This window comes from Dicentrarchus labrax, unplaced genomic scaffold (assembly GCF_905237075.1).
Source record: "Dicentrarchus labrax unplaced genomic scaffold, dlabrax2021, whole genome shotgun sequence".
Taxonomy (NCBI): domain Eukaryota; kingdom Metazoa; phylum Chordata; class Actinopteri; family Moronidae; genus Dicentrarchus; species Dicentrarchus labrax.
Window position 1 is genome coordinate 29,447,251 of NW_026136711.1, and position 22,833 is coordinate 29,470,083.

The window sequence follows — 22,833 nt, forward strand, 5'->3', positions numbered from 1 at the left end:
AGCAAGAGTTTCACGGGGCCCATTCCCCTCAGGGTGTGTCATGTGTTTTCTTATCAACATGTGAAAGAGGCAAAGAGCTGTTAGGATCTTTACTGCAATACTTTGTCTGGAGGAGACAGCTCATGCCATTATACCTTCAACTGATGCTGCTGTCTCTGTCTTGCATGTGATTTACTATATTTCTATCCACTTGGGATGCATCTGTGACAGTTATTACACTTTAAGGAACAATTTTCTGGTAGGAGATATTCCCATTTGAAAAAAGTGACAATACCAATTGTGGCAAAATAAAGGCCAAAGGGCTTTTTTAGACACTGGATCCCCTCATCTGCTTAGATACGATCAAATGTTTTAAAGGATAAGGCAGGTAATATTTTAGATCTTCTTAATTTCACCAAATTCCACAAAAAGACCTAAGAATCAATCAATCAATCAATCAATCCCACTAAAACTATGTGAAACTGTCTAGGACACATCAAGGAGCCACACTGTCCTGCTTCCCTTAACTGGAGCATCAAACGTCTATCAATACACAGCTGACAATAGCCCCTAACAAATGAGCTTTTTTTCTTGTTGGAGTAATGTTTGCTAAAAACTACAGTAATTTAAAAAAAAAAAATCTATCAGTCTTTCCTGAAATGAAACTATATTTGTGTAAAAAGTGTTTTAAAGATTTTCTGTCTTCAATAGAACAAAAAGGCTTGGGGCTGATATCTATATTGTCATATAGACAAGGTATGGTTTTGACACATCTCAAAGGTTTATCCCAATGCAATACAATTCCTATAGAATAATGCCAGCCTAGTCCATTGGCTGTTTCAGCTGTTAAATACAACAGAAAGGAGTGTCCCTCCCTAGCTAATTGAGACCCTGTAGATTCACCCTATTTACCCAGATAGCATATGCATTCTGGTATGAAACCTTCTTGGCACATTGAGTGCAGAACTGAAATTAACACAAAATCTAAGCAACAATTTGTGCACCATCAAAATAAATCTGGACTAATGGATATTTCAGCCTGCTGCAACAAGACTATCTACCATTGTCCGAGTTCAGATCATCAGTGTCATGCTGTCCAATTCCTTTTTTTTCAATTTGCAAAACCTCAGTCTGCTGTTTGGGACATATTGATAAAATGTAATGATTGTGTTTTGAAGTCTTCACAGATCTTTCTTGATGACAATGGACCACAGATAAGGCTGGAAAAAGCTGTGGTATGCCTTGTTTAAATTCCTATTTGTCATTTCTTAAACATATTAAAGACTTCTATATGACTTCTATATGATAATACATCGACTCTGAGTGACCACAGATGCTCACCAACATAATAAGAGGGATACTTTTAATTAGATGAAAGGTGGGGGTGAGATAAAACAGCCAGACACAATGTGGTAGGCAAACATACCAGTCACAATCTCCTCATTCCGAGTGTCTTTCTGCCTTCAACCATTGCTAGCATCTCATGGAAGATAATGTCTCTGTTTATCATGTCAGCATTGCGTGGCTTGTTTCCAGGAGGACCATGCCAACGTATTGCCTTTGAAGTGTTAATTGGAAGCGCTGGAAGCCATCTTTGTTTTTAGATTAAAAAAAAAATGAGTGTGTATTTTTCTTTTGGATCATACCCCATTAAAACTTAATGCTAACTTTTCCCTTAAAGTATGACTTCTGCTTTCAGAATTCAGCATCTGCATCACTAGGTCTTCTGCTTTGATAGTTTGCAGATGAACAAACAAACACATTTTAGAGTGCCATCCTTCTGTTTAAAAGTGCGAGACTGAAGAGCTTAAGGGAGGTGCTCAGCGAAGTTTGAAGAAGGGCAGCATCTCTAAGATTGTCTTTTCAATGTTATAACGTTGGTCAGTGTGTCTAAATTCTCATTTGACTTCTCTAATTCAGGTTGACTTTTTCAATAACGGTACTGAGTTAACTCAATCTAGCAACAGACAGCTCGATGAATTGCCCTGTCAGTCACTTGGAGTTTTGCATTCGCTGCTAAACTCGCAATCTGCTCAGCTGTAACACAATTAAACGGCATCAAATGAAAATCAGTGTTGTTCTGAGTACATTTGCAAAGAAGACATAAGGGGGCCCAGTCGGTTTCCAAGTACGGCAAGGGGATACAAGGAGACAGCAGGAGATTAAAAGGGAGAAGAAATGAGAAAGGGGTGTGTGTGCGTATAGGTGGAGTGTTTTGGATGGAGTGGGAGGAGAAATAGAGGACAGATGCGAAAAAAGGTGTTCGAGGAATGAGAACAGCATGCAAAAACAATGAGTTAGTCTACTCACCCAGAGTGACCTCTGTCTGCATGGGCATGGATAGTGCCGGATGCTTGACTTCGCAGCTGAACAGGGCATCGTTATCCAGTTGAGGGTTGAGGGTCCAGGTGAGTCGGGCCTGCACCACCACAGAGCCGTCGCTTTGGGGTAGGTGAGTGTGGCTGAAGTAGTAGAGAGGGTCTGTGCTGTGCACCCAGCGGGGGAATTCCCGACTCACCACTGTCTCTGGGATGACCTCTGTAGCAGGGCTGGGCTCGTGAGCTTGCTGGCCCTGAGTGTGGACACGCTGGGGGCTCTCTGTGTACAGACGTGCTGACCGCCCTTCGGGGTCCAGAAGAGAGAGGGAACGTTGCAGCTTAGTGTCATCGAGGTCCCTGCTGATGAGGGGCCTGGCTCCTCTCACACCCGCTGCCCCGCCTCCCTGCTCGCTGGTGGAGGCTTGAGTGTAGGAGATCACCTCTATCAGCTCACCATCACGCTTGAAGTACACCTTAGACAGAACAAGGAGTATTGAAATATAGTGAGAAGCAGGAGGAGAAAAACAAGACAGGGGAAGATATATTTTACTGCACTTTTACTGCAGTAACAAATGCACAACATTATCATAATAAAGTTTATACGGCAAACATGTTAGCAAACAGTTTCCTCTTTACACATCCAGCAGACATTAATTTGAGGTCCTGTTTCTGGTCACCTGCTGAATGTAATATTCACTCTTCTTTTAATTCTGTTTTAATGAAATATCTCTCTTCAGGAGCTAAATGATCCACTATGTTCACCAGCCTGTCACTAACTTTGTCTGTCCGCCTTTTGGGTGCATAGAGTAGGTTTAATAGAAGTTTTCCAGCTGAAAACAGATGCCTGCTGCGGCTGAAAATGAGGTTGATGGATGCAGTGAGACTGAGCCAAAACAGGAAGGTTGTGGATTGTAAAACCCAAACAATGAACTTAAACAACACACTAAAATGCTCCTTAGAGCTGCGGGGAACTGCAGAGTCGGGTTACAATTCTGTGTGAGTTTTCTCCCTAGAAGCGACATCTTTCACATTACACATTTTTTCAGTTGCTAATATAAAAGTATTGATTAGTGCAGCTGTAAAAATCATCTGCTGTGTCAGACCTGTAGTAGCATGCGCTGCCACCGAGAGGGAGTTCTCTCACCCTTTCATGAGTCTATTAATATCTCTGGGTGCCTAATCTCTTGACAGGGAATTTATGCTCCCATTTCAGCCTATAACCTCCAGATATTAGCATTGAAATAAGGTTGTAGTCAGTGCCTGTGGTGTTGCTCTTTTGGAAACAGATATGCTTTCTGTTTTTGTTAAAAGAAAATTTAATCCGCAGCTCTTTTAGGGACCTATGGACATAGTGTCATTATTTTAAACGCTGCATTTTACTGTATTATTAGAGGTTTTTGTGAGGAGATGGTTGAAGCATGCTTTGATACAGTGCCACCTCTAGGGCTGATGCCTTGAGTGGGTAAACAGCAATAATGAGTGTCAACAAATAAGGATAAGGCCAAGCTCCTGAGAAATAACAAATAGCATTTTCACATTCACAAAAGGGATAGAATCTATAATCCCTGGACCACAATGTAGCTTTACAATATGCTCCTCTCTATAAATCATGTTTTACCTTTAAAGTGACAATACATACACTTCCTCAGCACTGCTACAATCATTTATTTCAGATTACGATACAACAACTATACAACTGCTAACTTTATTATTCAGTACTGAGGGACACTTACACAGTTACAAATGAAACGTTTCATTGTAAATTGACAAAGCCTGGCTCCTGATGTGTAAGCCATCCGAGATTCATTCAATTTAACCTTTATGTTTTTAGCAATTTTATTTCAAAACACTGAAAAATGGGGGCTGTCTGTGTGGGGCACCTTGTTCGCACAGACAGATGCAAATCCATTATATTACAAGCTGTGGTGTGCTGCCGGGTTGTATCATAGTATTTATAGCCAACTCTAAAAACTTTGTAATGCTTGCCATCAGAGAGAGCAGGCTGGTCCACTTCCACATGGGGCTAGGTGACCTTGCTCAAAGGCATTCAGAAGTACTGGTTGTTGTCAGTACCATGAATAAAGATAAATAAAACTGTACTCATCCTCCTAACTAATCTGCTGTTTCTACCTATGAGCTTGGAATTGCTCTATGGCCCCATCTACCTGTACTACACTTTAAAGACAGAGGTAGTGTTAAAAAGTGTTTAAAACAAGTCTGGTCATTTTTGGATGTGACTGTAGAGGTTGTTGCACAGCAGTCATTATTTGTTTCAATAGATTTTCATTAAATTTAATTACACATTTCATTAGAGATCCAGTCTATCACGTCTGTTAATAAATTGTCCTTGTTGGAGAAATTCAGTGCAATCCGTTGTTAAAAGATGACTAATGACTACAAGATATTACTACAAGTATAACCATTTTAATTAGTGCACATACGAGACATTGTTTTAAAAATTTAAACGCTCCAAAGGGTAAGAGCAGCTAGGGTTCACTGCACACACAGGTGCAAAGATATGTTATTAGACTCCATTACACACAATACATTATGTCCTGTCCATAAAAACAACAAACAACAATTCTTTACATATGGCACTTTTTTCTACGACATCAACTTGTCAACTTTTGGTAATAAACAGTCCTTAAAGCAATATTATGTAACTATTACGACTTAAAAAAATAGCTTCAAAATCATTCTGCATTATGCTATATTGACTTGTAATAGGGTGAATGATGCCTCTACCATTCCCCCTACACGTGTTCTCGTACCATGTATCTTTGGTGTCTGGATCAAGACTAGTGCGTAATGCTTTATGGCTCCCAATGTTTTTTGTTAAGGGACCCGTTCTCTATCATTGAGTAAACTGACGACCCTTGACTAAGTGACTATTTTATGGATATTTCATATTATATCGTTATGTCGATGAATAACAATAACAGCAACACTGGACAATGAATCCAAACAGTGAAGACAATAACTGCAAGAAGTTTGTGTAAAATGAGTGATCAGAGATGAGTTGTCCTTTTATACACATACATACAGTACATACCTAATGGCTTCTTTTTTGACAAATTTAGTGTTTCTTCTTCCTGATGCTTGCTCTATTAGCTCTTTGGTTGTTTTACCTTCATACTTTTTAATGCAATTTCATTTAGTTTTTGTCACAGAAATGAACAAAATTCTGATATATAGGCTTACATTTTTTTTTTTTTTTTTTACACCCATTGAAATCAATGGGCCCCCCAGGTTGCGGACCACAGCACTCACACACCACCAACTGTTTCAATGATTTTATGAAACTGGATCATATTTTATGAAGAAAATGTTTCTGGTTTGCTCTCTAATGTCCCCTGGCTGCTCCACCTCAACTCTCTGTGATTTACAGAGTTTTCCGATGGACAGTAAAGTAATCACTTACTGCTGCCTTTAGCTAGTTAGCTTAGTGAGCCGGACTGGCAGCTCAGAAGCCGGGAAAGGCCAAGAGACCAAAAAAGACGATGATGGAGGAAGTTAAGAAGAGACAGAGAGTGACCAGGCCATAGGACGCTGGACAAGTGAAAAACTTGGACTGGCTTTTAGTCGTTGGTGAGATCTTTGTGAAATAAAAGGCTGCAAGACAGATGGTGAGCTGGCCTTCTTGCTCTTATACTAGTAAGTAATATTAGCTGGCTTGCTTTGTCTTGTGTTGTTGTTGTACAGCTGTGCATGTTTACTACAGCGGTTTATAAGTGAATTGCACTGGTTGCCACATCGCAAAAAAATACCAATTCTTATATGAAGTTGCTTTAAGTTTAGTATAGTATTGATAATAGCCCAGAAAAGCATATAAGGCTAATTTACCAACGAAGTTCCACAGATGAACATCTTTTTCTTTTATTGAATTTTACCATGTGGGAACATTTGATACCCATCACCTTTATCTGGTTTATTTAATGTGCTCTGTAGAGCCAGACCTTAAAATCCATTAGCGCATTAGGAAGTAGAAACATCACCCTCAGATCCACAATGACCCCATTGCGTCTGCTGCTAACTCCTACAGCTACTCGACAACTTGCAAAGAGAAGGAGCTTTTTCACTGTGTATTAAAACACCTCATTAATTATCACAGCAGGTGGAGGGAGAGCAGCGTGGATTAGAACGATCCATACACCTGTTCTGTAGTTTTTGTTGGACAAAATGGTGTGAGTACACAATAACACCTGTGTTGGCTATGAATTGGTATAATAAGGAATTAATTCTGTAAGCCTAGATAACTGATTTGTTTCTGTAAACATTAACACACAAGTTAATTTATAGGCATGAAAGCAATATTGATTAAACATCTACATGGCTTACCGTAACATGGAGCCATGAGCTACGTGTGATCTGAATGAGTCAGAAATAGTACCTTTATTGAGGTGTTACCTTGAGCATAATATCAAGTATCAGTTTACCTATTCATTGGGAGCCCACCATGACTAAATATCTTTCTATGCCACCTATCTGCTTGAAGTATAAGAAAGGGATTCAATCAATGTTTCATCGGAGACATGAATGAATGGGATAACAGATATGTTGCTGCGGGGAGGGAGTGAAGTGTTATTTCTGTGTCATTATCCTGCAGTTCTGCTCCTTTTTCATTTCCTCTTTCATTACTAGGAAGCAGATCACATATGGATATGGAAATACTGCAGAGACAAATATAAATAGACACATATAGTAAAGAGTGGACCTTTCAGTGTTAAACACATGTCATCATCATTTTTTAGACTTTTTTCCCTTGATACATACATATTGTTTTTGCATTGGCCACAACTACTGTAAGATACAAGTAAATCACGGTACATGGAATGCCAATCAGCAGTTAAATGTGTTAATGTGAACACTTTCACTTCATGTTGAATATATCAGGCTCTAAAATGCCAGCTTGTAAGACACAATTCAATCAATGCCTAACAAAAATCGTGACTTGGTTATAAAAAGATGTGTATGAGTGGAATGCAGTTTTGCAAGGCCGATATCTGACAAAAGTGTTAAAATATGTTTTGAAAATATTTTTGATGGTATTTTTTATTCTGAATGTTGTGTCGTGTTTACCTGACAACAGCTTACAGCAGCCAAATTAGAGGGAAGAGAAAGAAATGTGACAAAGGTCCCTCGCCAGACTACATGCCATGTACCCGAACAAAATGAGCCACCCGCAGCCTGTATCTCTGTAAATATTAATATGAATAAATCCACAATTCATCTTAAGATCTAAGAAAGTAAAGAGTCATCTGCCACGACTGTAAACTTGTTCTGTATTCATTTAAGCTACCTACTAATTTGCTAAAATCTCATTTCCCACATTTCCTTGTCTGACAGGCAGAGATAACAGAAAACGCATCACTTCTTTCATGTCCGTTCAAATGGGAGAGCAAACACTGATTAATTTTCCACAAGTGATTATAAAGCTGCCAAAATAACACTGAGGATGTCTCTCACTGTGATACATGTCTCCAATAAATGGTTGCATTTCACAAAGTGACATGGGAACTTTTGTTTCCGCTTCAGAAGAGCCGCACTTTGTGTGATTATCCTACATACATTGTGTATTCATAAAAAATCATCTTTTTATGTCGTACAATAAAACAAAATGGTTATTGAACAGTACATTTCCACACAACAGACTATTTCCTAGCCTTTAAGATGGCTTGAAATAGTGTTAATAATGTTTGGAATCCTCAAACTTCCAAACGTGCTCTCATGAAATTATAGAACATACATCTTTAGTTTAGCAAGCTGGCTAATGGCTATATTGTCTTTAATCAACTCATTGGCTTGTTCGGTAATATATTTAGCTGCTGTAGGACTTGGAAAGTACTGCTTGCTCTCATGTAAAAGGGGATTTTTGGAGTGTTTTTGGCATTGCTGTTGTATTGTTCTCTTACAGACAGTGTTATTGCATGGAATAAAGTGATTATCAATCACGCCTCTGTTATAAATCCCCAAACACTTCATAGTCCAATATGTGCAGACAATGAAACCAGGCACAAACCACTTACTTCATTCTGAAATGAATTAGCACAGAAAAAAGGGAGATGTAATTCTGAGCAGTAGCCCATACACAATGGCATACAGCAGTGGTACAATTAAGCTGGGATGGCATGAGAAGGGTTTTGCATTTTTCCTGTGAATAGACAGGGATGAAAGCACCTGCGCTCTGCCAAGCTGCCCCCACCTCACCAATATCTCAAATCCAAAACCTTTTTGAAAATGTAACAATCATGCATTGGTCCATATACACCTTTATGTTACTGCAATTAATCATGGCGGTGTCAAAAGGACAAGGCGGTAATTTTCATGGTGACAGAATGATTCGATGAGAGAGCAGAAGCAAGAGAAAGGGGGAGAGAAAGAGGAGAGAGGCAGAGAGAGGGATCCTGGCCATGACTTAATCAGCTTTCCTTCTTATTATTAACCGTCATTATCTTTCTTCTTTTCAATCAGTGCTTGCTTGTGCTCTGAGGATGCTCTAATGAGTGGCACTGGGAAGCTATTATTGATATGTCACCAGCTTGCTTCAGTGACATCAGATGTTGACTGATCTTGAAACATAATACCAGACAATTTTAACACATGCAGTCCATTATATTCAGCGCTCTCCAAGCTGCAGTAGGGGAATTTGGCATGTTGGGTGTCTCCTAAAAGTGATGGGAAGTAACAGCTTTTGATATGAACTTCAAGACAAAGAATTTATGTTATGATGCAATACAAGTCAACTGCACAAAGCAGGATCATGTGTAAATATGGTGGATCAACTGTATATTATACTTAATTATACAACATAATCTGCCATACTCTGCTGGGCCCCTATATGAACAAATAAACAAAGTAGCATTATGTTTTATGATGTAAGGATGTCAAGATGAAAATATAGGACACCTTATTATTTCAGAGACATATGCAGAGGATAGATAATATGTTTAAAGCAGTCCATTATACAGCACCTTTCAATATGATTGTATTCATGTCAGGGCCATGGAAAATGCATGTTTCAGTGATCATACAATCATACATCACAGCACCACAAATCAGTGTGCTTAGCAGCTTTTTCTACATAAGACAGAAAGTAAGCATAGCAAAAATAACGCTTTGCTGATTCTTTATGCCACATTAGTGCCGCCAACATCATTCTGCGGTTGGCACAGGAATAGTTAACATTTTTCACATCAATCGAAGAAATGTAAGTTAAGCTAGGTAGCTATATAGGAAGTTGACGACTCCATGCTTATGTGAGTGGAAACAGCTGCCAATGAGCGCAACAGCAGACTGAACCTAAATCAGAAATGTGTACAGTGACCAGGAAGACTGGAACCAGGCTACTGCTTTAATTGTATGCCAAACAGATACTTTCAACTGTTACACATATTCCTTGAAAGAAAAAAACTAAAACCTATAACCGTTTAACATTATTGTCTATTTACATTTGCATGTTAATATATTATTCATTCCTAATGTGACATTTGGTGGCTCTATAGGGGCGGCATGGGGAAGCAGCTGCCAACCCCTAAAGAATGCCACTCCAGTTTGGTGTCAAATGCTGTCAAATTTAACACATTAATATAGATTAGTTTTTTAAAATAACATGTTAAAAACAGAAATGAATTAATGAGCTTTTATGTGCAAATCTTAGACTACATTCAGTGAATGTATTTGTAAAAATGTCTGTCCACCTTTAGATATTTCAGTTCAATACATTACTAATGTGTCACAATAGTATAATGTTTTAATTCAAATATCTTCATTTGGGGACTTTCCCAAACAAATATGGATATATGTGAGTGTTCTGCCGCCCCTTAAAGTGTCCATGCCACCCTCTTGCCACAATCTGACTATCCCTATAGATCCACCCCTGATTTGGAGAACCAATAAAAAGATAATAAGCCAGAAGAAGGATGAGCCTTTCTAAAACTGCTTTTAATATTAGTATAACTAGACATGCAACAGTAGCAGTGTTGGATGAACGTCAACACTTTCAAATGTCGACACAATGCCAAACTGAACTGTCACAAATTATACTGGATGCTGGAAAGACACAAAAGGATGTTGCATAGCAACAGAATATGTTGGTCTTTGTGGAGCACCAAAGCAAATGTATCAAAGCAAACGCAAATCTTATGTCTCCGTTTAGCATAAAGAAAATGTTGCATTACATGGTGAGTAAAGCACACAAGGTTCTTATATGATGAGATAAAGTCAAGGCTAGTGATCTATGATACTTTTCTATACAACATGTTTAGTTGTTAAGCACTCAAAGTATAAAGTAAAAGGTCCCAAGACTCAAGACAAGACATTTGTTCTGTCCATAAAGCTCAGGTAGAGATGGCTGAGTGAGTGTAAAGCAGTTGTGAGTGCCTTTCAAACATTTTTCTACCTCTTTTGCCCTCCCACTCTCTCTTTCTTTATCTCTCTCTGTCTCTCTCTCTGTCTCTCTCTCTGTCTCTCTCTCTCTCTCTCACTCTCTCTCGCACACAATTTTAATGTTGCTCATTATTATAAAATATCTGTTAATTCATCAGTACTTATTTTTAAATATTAAAATACAAAAGGTAAAAAAACCCCACAGCAATTATGTGAAAAGCTGTTGATAAAAATAAATTTTTTTATCAACAGCACAAACACTGTGTAGTTCCACTGGTTGTTTTGTTTTAATTACTTCAAGGGATTCTGGATGATCTGCAGCATAATCAGTGGCTCTTGTGCTTCCTACCCATTTTCTCTTCAGTTTCTATTAACAGCAGCCATATTTGAAGTGGAGCTTGCATGAAAGGACCCTGTTTGGCTATTTTCTTACATCAGGAAATAGAACTTTTTGATGCCCGAGAACATAAAATGTGGGCGAACTTGTCTTAAAATTAGTTAATCCTTACAGCAATTTTCATTATTGATGATTTTCTTCTTTCAGCTCATTGTCTAGCTGTCCAGCCATGACTTTACGATTTTGGTTCAGTCTCTGCTGTCAGCTAAAGAGCCAATATTTCCCTCAGGAGTTGGTAGAGACCAAAAACAGAGCTTAAAGAGAGACAATATTGCACTTACATCCATCAGGACAGAACTCCAAATGAAAGATAATGTTGCTCTGAAACTGCTACTAACAAATTCTACATATCTGCATTAAATTCTCACAAAAACTAAGGTGAAATATACTTTGAGAAATATTACAGAATGGTCCTATTTAGCAGCTGTTAAATGGTGGCTCAATAAATCGGCCAATTTCTTTGTAAGTTGTGAGCCCCTATTGAGACCAGGCTTGCAATGATATGACATTGAAAATAGAGCTGACAACAGCTCATTTTGCAACAAGCCCTGGGGCAGCAGCACCGACAAAGACTAAATGAGTTTCATCAAAAAGCAAAGGGAGCCGTTTGAAGTTGCAGTCACATAACTGGGCCAAAGCGGCAACATTCAAGCAAATACTTACAAACCCAATAATGAGGTTTTGTTATGCAGCATGACCATGGACAACAGCATAAATAGAACAAATGGTCACAGTTTAAATATGATAGTTGTGCTCATTCTTAAAACTGAATGGGGATTAAGTCAAATGTAATACTATGTAGATGACATAATAATTAGGAATAATGCTACAACCGTGTATTATTTTTATCTTGTAATTGTGTTTTTTGTTTTTTTTTAACCAGTTATTAACTTTGACAGTAGCTATAGGTTTAGCTTTGATTAACTTATTATGACTACCACTTGGTATGCCAAGATTTGGCAAATCATTTCACAACATTTAACTACTACATATAGTTTGCCACAGAGCTAACCTGCTATGATATGACAACAGTAACAAGTCAAACAACCAAGCAAAGAGAATATACCAAAAACAAATATGAAAGCAAGCTTCTCAAAGGACTAAACTCTTTTCCATGAAATTTATAAATTAATATTTTCTTCTAAGGACTGAGGACCACAGTACAAGATCTCAAAGGAGATTAAAAGAGAAGTTTGCAGGTCTATGGGGAAAATAGTGAGACTGTACTTCTAAAATGTATCCATGAAACCTGTCAGAGTTTGTTTACTGGGTTTTGATTTAGTTCAACAGTACAAGGCAACTTTGACAGGCCATGATCAACTCCTCACAGAGGAATGTAACTTTAAAGTTAAAAGTGTTTTCTTGCTCACTTTGCTATAGTACACACTTTACTTTATATCTTGCATCGGTCCGGTGTAAACACTGCGTTTGTTTGCCTGTCATAGTATAAAGCTAATAAGTGACCCTAAAATTAGTTTCCATCCAGGCACAAAGTGCAAGATATAGAAGTAAATTTCCTCCAATAGTTTTCTGGTTCATACTGTGACTCACAAATCTAATTTTAGACAATCGTTTCCATGCTAGGAGAACAAGCCCTTCACACTCATGGTGCTCACAATCAGGTGTTTTCACTTATATTGCCTGATTAAACCTCTCCTCAGGACTGTGTGGGTGTATAAACAGTGCTTGACTAACATATGTCTCTCCTCTTAGCTTTGTTTAATATGCCAAGGTTGAGCAACTTATACCTTCATGAACTGAATACATACATATATATATATACACATGTTAGGTATATCAATATATGGAGTTTGGTGACTTGAGCAAACTTGCAGCATACTTTTGCTCCACCCAACTTCAAAGAGAATAACTAAGAACACCTATGTGGGTATTCAGATCTTTTAAAGTCTACCAGGGTTGTTTCTATTCCTCTGATGAAACAGAACTGGTTCAAAAGGCCACTTTGGAAACAAAATGAGCCAAGAAGATGTCTTATTTTTTTGGAAGTTATTGGATTCAGTGTTTCCCCTAAGATTACTGTCCAGGAGCTTCACTAAATGTATTTCTTTTTTAAATGATTTTGTCTGGAGGTTGCTGGATCTCAATAGTGAACTGAAAAATGTATTGTGACAAAGGTTCACAATATCAGTTACTTATTGTCTGATAAAGAAACAGCCCACAAAGCTCATTATTTTTTATTAATTCCATGCTTTTTGTCCATTACTGTCACTTTTACTGATTCTGCAGTTGTGTGTCAACAATGATTCATGCTTAACAGCCTCTAACAAAAGGTTGACAACTTAACTTTATTTTTTTATATTCTTGGTTATATTACTCTCTTTCTTTGACTATTCCACATCCTGTACCACTGCAAAAGATTCCTCAACTTGGTTTTTCATTGTGCCATTTCCTTCACCAAATCAGTCTTCAGTACACCACTAAATCTATCTTACTAGCTTTGCTTTGTCCCGCAAATAATCTGTTTTTCATTATTGTCCAAACCAAATATGCATGTACTTCTAAAGCTCAAATTCCTCACATCCGTTATTCGAGTGTTTTCTTGGATTTTTTTTTTTTTTGGAAGAAGAAATGTTAGAGCTTTCTATTTTTATATGAAAAGATGGTTTAGTGTATGAAAGAGGTTGTTCTTTTAGATTGCATTGCTACTTGAATTTATTGAGCGATAAAACTGCTGCACTGAAATGACCGTGAACTGTCTTTGCATTTGCAAGGCAATATGAAAACCTTGCAATATGTCTGATACCAAATTTTTTTTTTCTGCGGCCTGCAAACACAATGGTGAATGGAACAAAAATCTTTCAATTTTTATGTTTTATCTCAAGTCAGTCACTTGGATCATTTGCTTGTCACTGGCAAAGCTAATCATCAACAATGTGACTTGGCCACTGACACAGAAACAGTCCGGGCTTACTGACCAGCTGAAACCTTTCAGATCTCTTTTCCTCCATTAAATGTTGGAAAAGGGATCCAGCAGTGCTGAGCTTTAATGGCTTAACGCTCCCTGTGAAATCACAACAGGGGGAGAACCTCACTCATCACACCATCAACCAGGAAGTACCTGAGAGACGGAAATCATATTCACCTTGTATTCACCTCTCACTGGGCTCATAATTGCAGGAGATAGGTGTGCTCAGGGTCTGAAGTCCATTATCATACACCCATGGACAATGATTAATGACCCGGTGGGAACAAACAGCGAGCGACCGCTTTCAAACAGCGTCCCTAAGCTCATATGCTACCAAACGCTGAAGCATATGCTTCAGATATTTGTAAGACCTTGTCTTGCACTTCAAAAAGTTGAGGAAAAAAGTTGTATGTATCACTATGAAGTGTGTGCATGCTGCTTGATTGCTATGAGGCGTCAAACAATGACAAAACCTCTGAATGCATGCCAACAATTTATATAGACTCACAAAGGAGACAAAGGCGTTTCACATGGCTCTTGGCGGTGGTCATTTTATATAGATGGGGCATTGTGTAAGTGACTCTGAAGATTTTAAGGGGGGAAATGCATGTAGGTCTATGAAAAGTGGGATGGAACTATTCATGTCCTGCTACTGTTCCAGCTTCTATTTTCATATCTAGCCATATCTGCCTGATATTAATTAATAACACCAAACTACGTGTATTCACTTATAGCCCTACTCAAGCAGAAGCCGGTACAAAGTGAAGGTACTGTTTGTTAGTTGGCTAACTCATTTGACACCCCAGATAGCAAGCATGTGCACAGTGGTGTGTTTTGGTATGTGCATGTATTACAGTGTAGAGTAATAATTATGTGTGCAATCATGACAATCATGTCACTGCAATTAGATTAATTGCTTTAAGTGTGACCATCAATAACACTAATGTGTCTATTTCCTAAATCTGATCAACCTTTTTTAAGGACTACATTGCATGACAAAATTAGTGCTGGTAATCAATCACATGTCAATCTGTAATTAATGTAACAGCGGCACTGGTGACAGCTACTGTAAATGACTAGGAATACCCTATCTGTGTGTTTATGTCTGTGTGGAGCTTGTATCCACCAGCATTTTCTAGCAAATAACGCTGGATGTCTGTAGGATGCACTGAGATCAAGGATTGTGCTGTTGTCATGCAACTTTTGAAATCCTGTTTAAAGACCCTTTTTACTGGAAGTGGTCTGTGTGCTGGCATTTTAAAAAAAAGAATGAAAGAAGAAAAAAGAAAACCCGGGAGCAACATGCAACGCACTTTCTTTTCCTCTGTAAACAACAGGGATCTGTGTGCTGTAAAGGAAGGTCCCTGGTGGACGAGCAGCATGGTGTATATCTTAAACAGAAACTCACCGATGGGGCTGGTTTCCCTCCTTTTGCAGTGCAGACAAGAGTGAAATTCTGCGCTTGGTATCGACTGAATGGGGCCGGAGTGTTCTCTGCCACCACTGATATGTTGTTTGGAGGCGCTGTGGAGGACAGAGGAAAGCTTTGTGAAACAATATCCCACACCATTTAATAGACACAAATGCAACCTCTAAACTGTTTGAAAACACCCGCTTTTACTTGCTCAGCTCATTCCAGGAGTTATTTTGAGATGAAATGTCATCTTAGGGTTATATGCGTAGGTGTAGACAGCAGTGGCAATGCTGACAGCGGAGTAAGAGCAAGGAAGTGAGAGCAGAAAAAGAGCATGCTGTTGTGCCCAGATGTTTAAAATAAAACAGACAAAAACAAATCTGCAATCCTGCTTTATCTATCTACAGTATCTATCTAGTTTCAAAAGAAAGCAGGAACCTGCTGAGAGAATTTCCACTTAAAATGGTAACTGAATGGTTAGGACAATATGTTCAAAACTCCCCAGGGCTCATGTGAGTCAGATGAGGCTGATAAGGTAGAAAATCTCATACATATCATATCACTAACCCTCCGTCTGAATATCTCTAGGGATTCCAGCAAGTATGTCATGGCAGTGTAAAGGGAAAACATGTGAGCAAGACTTCACAGCATTATAGAGGAGCACTGGGAGAAGGAGGTAATGAATGGAAATCTCCCACATCCCCCAGAAAATCAGCTGTTCAACATGCAGTACTCTAGTCCTTGTATGGTGGCTTAAATACAAATGTGAATACTTCATTGTGGCTGATTCAGGGAAATATCAACAAGCAAGTTTTAAGTGACGACACTTGCAGATGCCGACCAGCTGCACAAGGAGCACTTCAATTTTGATAAGGACTACTGAGCAGGAGAGGCACATTTTACAACATTGTGTTGCTTTAAGATGCATGTATTCATGTATTCTGCATATCTACATGTCTTCTCTTTTTTGGGCAGGACCATTTTCCCTGTGGAATGTTTTAGGAATAATTCAGTTGAGCCAAACTCTAATAAGAGTCAGAAGTGTTTGTGAAGTCTGTAAAGGACTGTGAAGAATCTCTTCAGAACTCACAATTTTGGAATCCATGCGTGATGCAGATAACAAAAAAGGTCATGCAGCATTTGTTTTTTTGTGTAAATCTATGAAATGCTTTTAAACAGACATGGCACAAAAATTAATTGATTAAAGGTGGGGGGTGGGGGTGGGTGCGGATCTAGCTGCTGGCCTGGGTGCCTCTGTGTTTCCACACCTCTTAATTGCTTATTGATGGGATTCATATGGTAGTAAATTAACCTTAGAACACTCCATTAGCTTACTGACAAGCCAGTTTCAACCTGGTATATGATAAGCTGTCAGAGGTGTCTGTTCCTGACCAGTCATGCTCAAGTACTTGACACAAAAGCAGTATCAAGTGGTGAAATGCCTCAAGTACGGTGAGGTTGGTCCAATATGCAGAGCATATAACCAGACAATAAAAAAAAAAAACAATCTAACTTTATAGATTTATAATATTGATTGCCGTATTCCATAAAACAGCATTATACTGTACTTTGTAAAAGCTTGCCGGAGTCCAGTAAATATATTCCTAACACCATCGTCAATTTTTTGTCTGCAAAGTGCTTCAAGTGCTGTTGTACTATGCAGTTAAAAAACATGATTCATTTTCACAATATTAGCAGCTGTAAATGCAAAGAGATCAAGAGAGTTTTGCAGCAATCTGCAGGGAGTTTTAACACACCAGACTATATAAATTTAATTTAGACAAAGCTAATCTTGTGAAATTCAATTTTATTAGATTAAAAATAATTACTGTCAAATTGCAAGTTTCCACTTGACTGATAAGTACTGATAATCCCCTGACAAGTGCTTCTCCAAATCAGGAGCAAAAAGATTCTTTGTTTAGAGTACAATCACTAACACAACCTTACGGTCAAGTTAGTTCAGGAGAGTGGAACATTGATCATGATGCTCTATTGTTTTCTGCTCTGTGGGTGGGGGTTCACCTAATGGGAGTCAAAGCCAAAGACAGCAATAAGCCTTGGTGAAATATTTGACATGATTAAAAAAACAAGACCTTCTGTGCACAACACACTATTTGCAAACACAACAACCCTGTATAAGATTAAGATGTCTGTCTGCGATGATGGAGTTTAAGCCTTTCATTGCAGCTCTCTCTTCACCAACTTCGTAAAGGTTGAGATCATTTTTCCTCTTATTTTTTGTGCAGCAGTTCTTTGTTTAAAGCTGACTACTGGGTATGTTAAATGGGTGGGCTCTCAGTGCAAACACTTACTGAGTATTCCATACCAATCATTAAAAAAAGCAACTAAATAATTACATTTCTCTCTTGATAAGGTTACTGTCTAGTATGTCAATGCTGATAAAGTGCTCATACAAAACAGGGAGAGCAAAAATCGAAAAGCAAGCAAGCCACAAGTTTGCTAAATAATATGTAAGTCTTTGTGTAAAAAAATAAGAAAAATATTGCAAAGAAACTTTTAGAAAAAATAAAAATGTCAATATCTGACATTCTTCTGGAGGTTTCTTTAAAGACTCAAAAGATTCAAGTACAGATATAAAAATTCCAAATCCTCTCCGCACCATCTCTCCCTTTCCTTTACATAATGAAAACTGCACAGCTACACAGTACAGAAAAAAATATTTCTACTGTGTGTGCCTAGCATTCTGATTGCCACACAAGTTTTTCTTTTTCCCTCAGAATTGATTGAAATCTTTTGGGAATGTATATTTTTCGTTTGGGTCTTGAGAGAGGGGAAAAAAACTTCCATATCACTTCCTCCAGTTTGTCCAATTTTGGTATTTTCACTTTTCAATTTACTTTAAGGATCAAATCTTCCTCTTTAGGTTGAGGAATTTTGCTAACCTAAAGGGTTCCTCGAACGCTTTCAAATGTTATTGTAATAAACCTGTGTCATGCTGAAAAGTAACCATCAAAGTTTTTATTTGACAATAAGACAACTTGGTCTGAACGAGAAAAATCTGAAATACCTTTGCCCAGCTCTGCCAAATATGTGTTTCGTTCCATTATATCATATGAATACAGATCTTGAAACCTAAGGACACTTTTAACACACTACAAATGTGAGGCCTGCAGTCCCATGAGCCATTCCTTCTTTTTACATTGTTCAGAGCACTTTTGCACACTGCGGCATTAAAAGCAGCATTTACTTCCTTTTGTCCCTGGTAGTAGTGCTGTGCCAGTTACATCAATAATGATCTCTATCTCTCGTTTACTACTTCCTTCTTGTTCCATATCCTCAAGCACCATTACCCTGCTATCTTTCCCCAAAAAAAGAGAGAAAAAAAGAAAAGAAAAGAAAAAACCTGCAAATTGGATTGGTGAATGTGCAGAACAGGAGCATGTTTAATGCTCCCAAGAGACTGCTTTCCCTGGCCTCATAATTAAGGGATTTAGAGCTCTGGAGACAGCTGGACTCACAAGAAACACTCCCAACATCCCCTTGTACTAAGCACCCTGGCCTCAAGTTCACATCTCTGGGGGTTTATTTATAGAGGAGGAAGGTTGTGTGTGTGTGTGTGTGTGTGTGTGTGTGTGTGTGTGTGTGTGTGTGTGTGTGTGTGTGTGTGTGTGTGGAGGATGGCAAAGGAAAGGCACCAAGGTCATCCTTGGCTTACTTTCACTGACAGTAATTCAGTGATAAGTATTTGATGAAGCTGTACTTTTTTATTGTGAGCCCAAGGGTCCCAAAGTAATCAGTATGAATTTTGAATGCGTTCAGCAAGCTAAATGCTAAAGCTAAAAGTGCAAGGCATTTCACTTCTTAGTGTAATTTTATTGAAATCACTGGAGGATTACTTTCTTGACAAATAGTTTCTCTGACAGCTCGAGAACCGTGTTCATAACAAGAACTGAACTTCTGACATTTTCCACTTTGTTTCAGTGTGTGTTATTCGGAAACTCTAAATTGTCCATAGGTATGCATGTGCTTGTCTATGTTTTTTGTTAGGCCTCTGATAGACTGGTGATCTGTGCACGGTGTACCCTGCCACTCAAACAATGCTTGTTAGGATAGGCTCCAACTCCCTGTGTACCTAAACAGGATAATGGGTGCAGAAAATGGATGGAACAACAAAAAATTGTTTCAAAGTACTGAAGCAATCTTATAAATTATATTGTAAGCTATGTTTAGTTTCAAATGACCTGCTACCAGATGAAAGCTGGCATACCAAAGCAGCAGCAAATCTTTGTCCCAAAAATAAACTCAATTTAAATAGCAATCACAAAATGAACATTAGTGCAATCATTTAGCAAAGGTTTTCCATTTCAGACAGCTCATGGTTGCACGCAATTGCTGCTTTTTTCTTTGTTTACTGCTTAGCTTTTATGCACGACTTGTGCTTGAGTCACCAACTATCCTATGTGGTTGCATGCCATTGAGTCGCAAAAGAACATTAGTTCTGAATGCTCCACTGCAGAGATTTGCCTTTAATAAAGCTTTCAAAGACTAATTTCCAGAAACATTTATAAGGATAGTAATTTGTTTGGATATATTTTCACAATTAAAAAGGCACAAGTAGATTTGACTTTGACTACTGAAGCAGGTACAGTGAATAGATTGAGAGCCATACTGTGGCATACCCCTATGTATTGTGGATACATGGCCACATTTCAAACCACATTGAAGGAAGGCCTTAAGGTGACACATTAACATGCAAAACAATTTCATGTCTGAATTTGGAGAGGCTCTTTATAGCTGAAATTGGAAATAATAGAGCAGACATGAGGAGGCATAAGTAGACCCCAAAGAACATCTAAAAAATGTTCCTTCCTCTTAGTGACAAAGTGAAATTATCACACTGTGTCTCTGATATGCAGATCTGTAACAAAGCCAGAGACATAATACAGATGGAGATAGAGAGGCTGGCAAACACTATGTTTTAAGGTGATGGAGTGCATTTTTCAAGATTCTGTCTTTGGTCACAAGTAGCAGAATATTTTAGTTTTGAATTCTTTACCACAGAGGGGTCAGAGGTCAGGGCCAGCTACAAAGCAGAGTTCTGAAGGATACAATTATTTGCTCAGAGACACTTGTGTAGAGCAGGTGATAATGCCAGCTGACACAGGTGCTTGAACCTGTTCACTCCAGCTGAAGGACATTCTCACTATACCACCCAGACACTTCATCTTGTTTCACCCTACATGTCTGGCATTAACATGTAGAATTCCTGTTGTTTTTTACATTTGTGTTTTTGTACAACTCATTCAGTTGACGATAGCTCTCCACCAATGCTACCAAGACAAATCCATGTATATTTAGTGTACTGTTAAATTAAATGTCCAAAGTACGAACAAACCACATTCAGAAGGACACTGCATATTGCTCAGCTGCTCTTAATGCGATATGTAATTGGTCCTAAACACAAAGGCATAAGTAAGAGGTGGAGTGGAAACAGAAATGCACATGCCACATTACTGCAAATTAAGCAACTGGAAATTCAAAATGTCAATTTAATTGACTCTTTCACCTAATATCCATCCCAGTGGACTCTTGAGTGGAAGTTAATTGGTCCATTTCTTATGATCTCAACTTGTATAGTAGGCATGAGGATATGATTCTAGCATCCAAAAAATCAAAACAAAGTTTCCACTGCCAGCTCTTGGCAATGCGCACACCACTGCTGAATAGTCCCAGGGGTATGTCTACATTCATGTAAATACACATGCATGTGAAACAGGACTTATTTCTTGTGAAGGGGAGAGACATACATGCATTCCAGACAGAGTTGAGTTGAGTGAAACATAAAACACTGCCAAAGTGCTTACATCCCTTATTTTGAGAAGTCACACAGTTGGATGGGTTATGATTGTGGCAGTGGGGGAGATAGAAGGCAGCCTGAAATACAATCAAAGTTAAGTCCTCTCAAGAGGGAAAAAAGACATGTTGAAATGAGCGCTGGCACGAGTCCCCAGTACCTAAGTCTACTCCTTTTGAAAGCCTTATTCCCCAGCATGAGCAGCACAATGAGATAAAAGACACTGAAATGCTTTTTAATCATTTTTCTATTGTGCTTTTAGCATTTGCATTTACACCCCACCCTGTTAATTTGCATGGGTTATTACTGTGCTGTCAGCTCATATCGCATCCTCCCGCCCCAGCCATCCAGCCAGCGGTAGCTAGTTGCAAAGAGAGGGAGACTCTGCTGGCTGTCAAGAAGAGGAAGGGGATGAAACACAGAGACAAAAGTTTGTGTCACATTGAACAAGTTCCCCACTTCTGAAGCCCATTAATCATACTGATGTTGTTGAAAATACATCAAACACATATACTACATTCCTACGTGTTTGGTTCTGTCTCTGTGTTTAAGGGTGAGAAATGCACTTTCGTTCTTGTATGTGGAATCATATGTTTTTATTGAGCAAAAGCAGCTGTTTAGCAAGTGGCCTCTCAAGTGGCCATAATGTTATGGTCTACCACTGAGACATATGCACCACCCACATATACCTAATATACAGTGCTATTCAGAGCAGTCAACATAAAAAAAACATCTCACAGGTTCATATAGCTTTCATTGAAAAATAGGAGGAACATTTTATACAAAAAAATCATTCACAATCTAAAGAGAATAATGTGGAAGCTTAAGCACAATTTTTTCTTGCTCTGTTCCCATATGATAGTAAATACGATATGTCATGGCTGTATATGGTTTTCCCCAGTCTCTCCCCAGGCTGCTGCTCTCTGAGGGTAAACCAGGCTTGGACTTATAGCTTTGTGCTTATAATGAGGACAAGGGGGACAGAAGAGAGGATTTTGCCAGCACAGTTTGAAGGCTTGGTTGAGACAGGACAAAAGGGAAAGCTTTTTTTTTTCACCCAAATAACAGAGAGTGGCAGATGGGACTTACCCTGTACCCAGCCCAGCATCAATTATGCTGTGACTGGCACCCTCATCCCTGAAGTCCATTTTTTGCTTAAGGGCAGGGGTTTAGGGTTGGAAATCTGTTACAATTTGGCCCCTTTACCTCCATCCCTCTCCAGCCTCACCCATCCCTATTTTGGCATCTTTGTAATTCACAAGGCATTGACATGGATTCATCTTTAAGGTCCCCTGTGCCTTGGGTGTCACAGACAAATGTCTTGTGGCTGTGAGGCCTGGTTGTGATGTTTTCTCTCTTTTTTTATGACACCTAATTTACAGACCAAGGGGGTAAAATGAGGCTGTAAAGTTATATGAGGCCAAAGAGAGTCACTTGAGGTAGTGAAGTATCCATCATTCAATTCTCAGTTTTGGCCCCAGACCATACGAACAATCCCCAGAGAAGTCTTTGAGAAAATCTACATCAAATGTCTGCAGCCAGACGGCCACAAGCTCCACAAATGTCGATATAGTATACACAGCATTCAGGGACAGGGAG

General features: G+C 38.7%; 1 protein-coding gene across 2 annotated transcripts in view; it reads right to left on the reverse strand.

Moving 5' to 3' along the window:
- The window catches only part of igsf21a (immunoglobin superfamily, member 21a), a 160,578-nt gene that overhangs the window by 16,193 nt on the left and 121,552 nt on the right, over positions 1–22,833 (reverse strand). For both annotated transcript variants that reach the window (XM_051414640.1, XM_051414641.1), the window contains exons 5-6: positions 15,414–15,529; positions 2,290–2,770 (exon numbers count right to left, since the gene is read on the reverse strand). In XM_051414640.1, the coding sequence (XP_051270600.1) occupies positions 2,290–2,770; positions 15,414–15,529 (597 nt within the window). The remainder of the gene's footprint in view (positions 1–2,289; positions 2,771–15,413; positions 15,530–22,833) is intronic.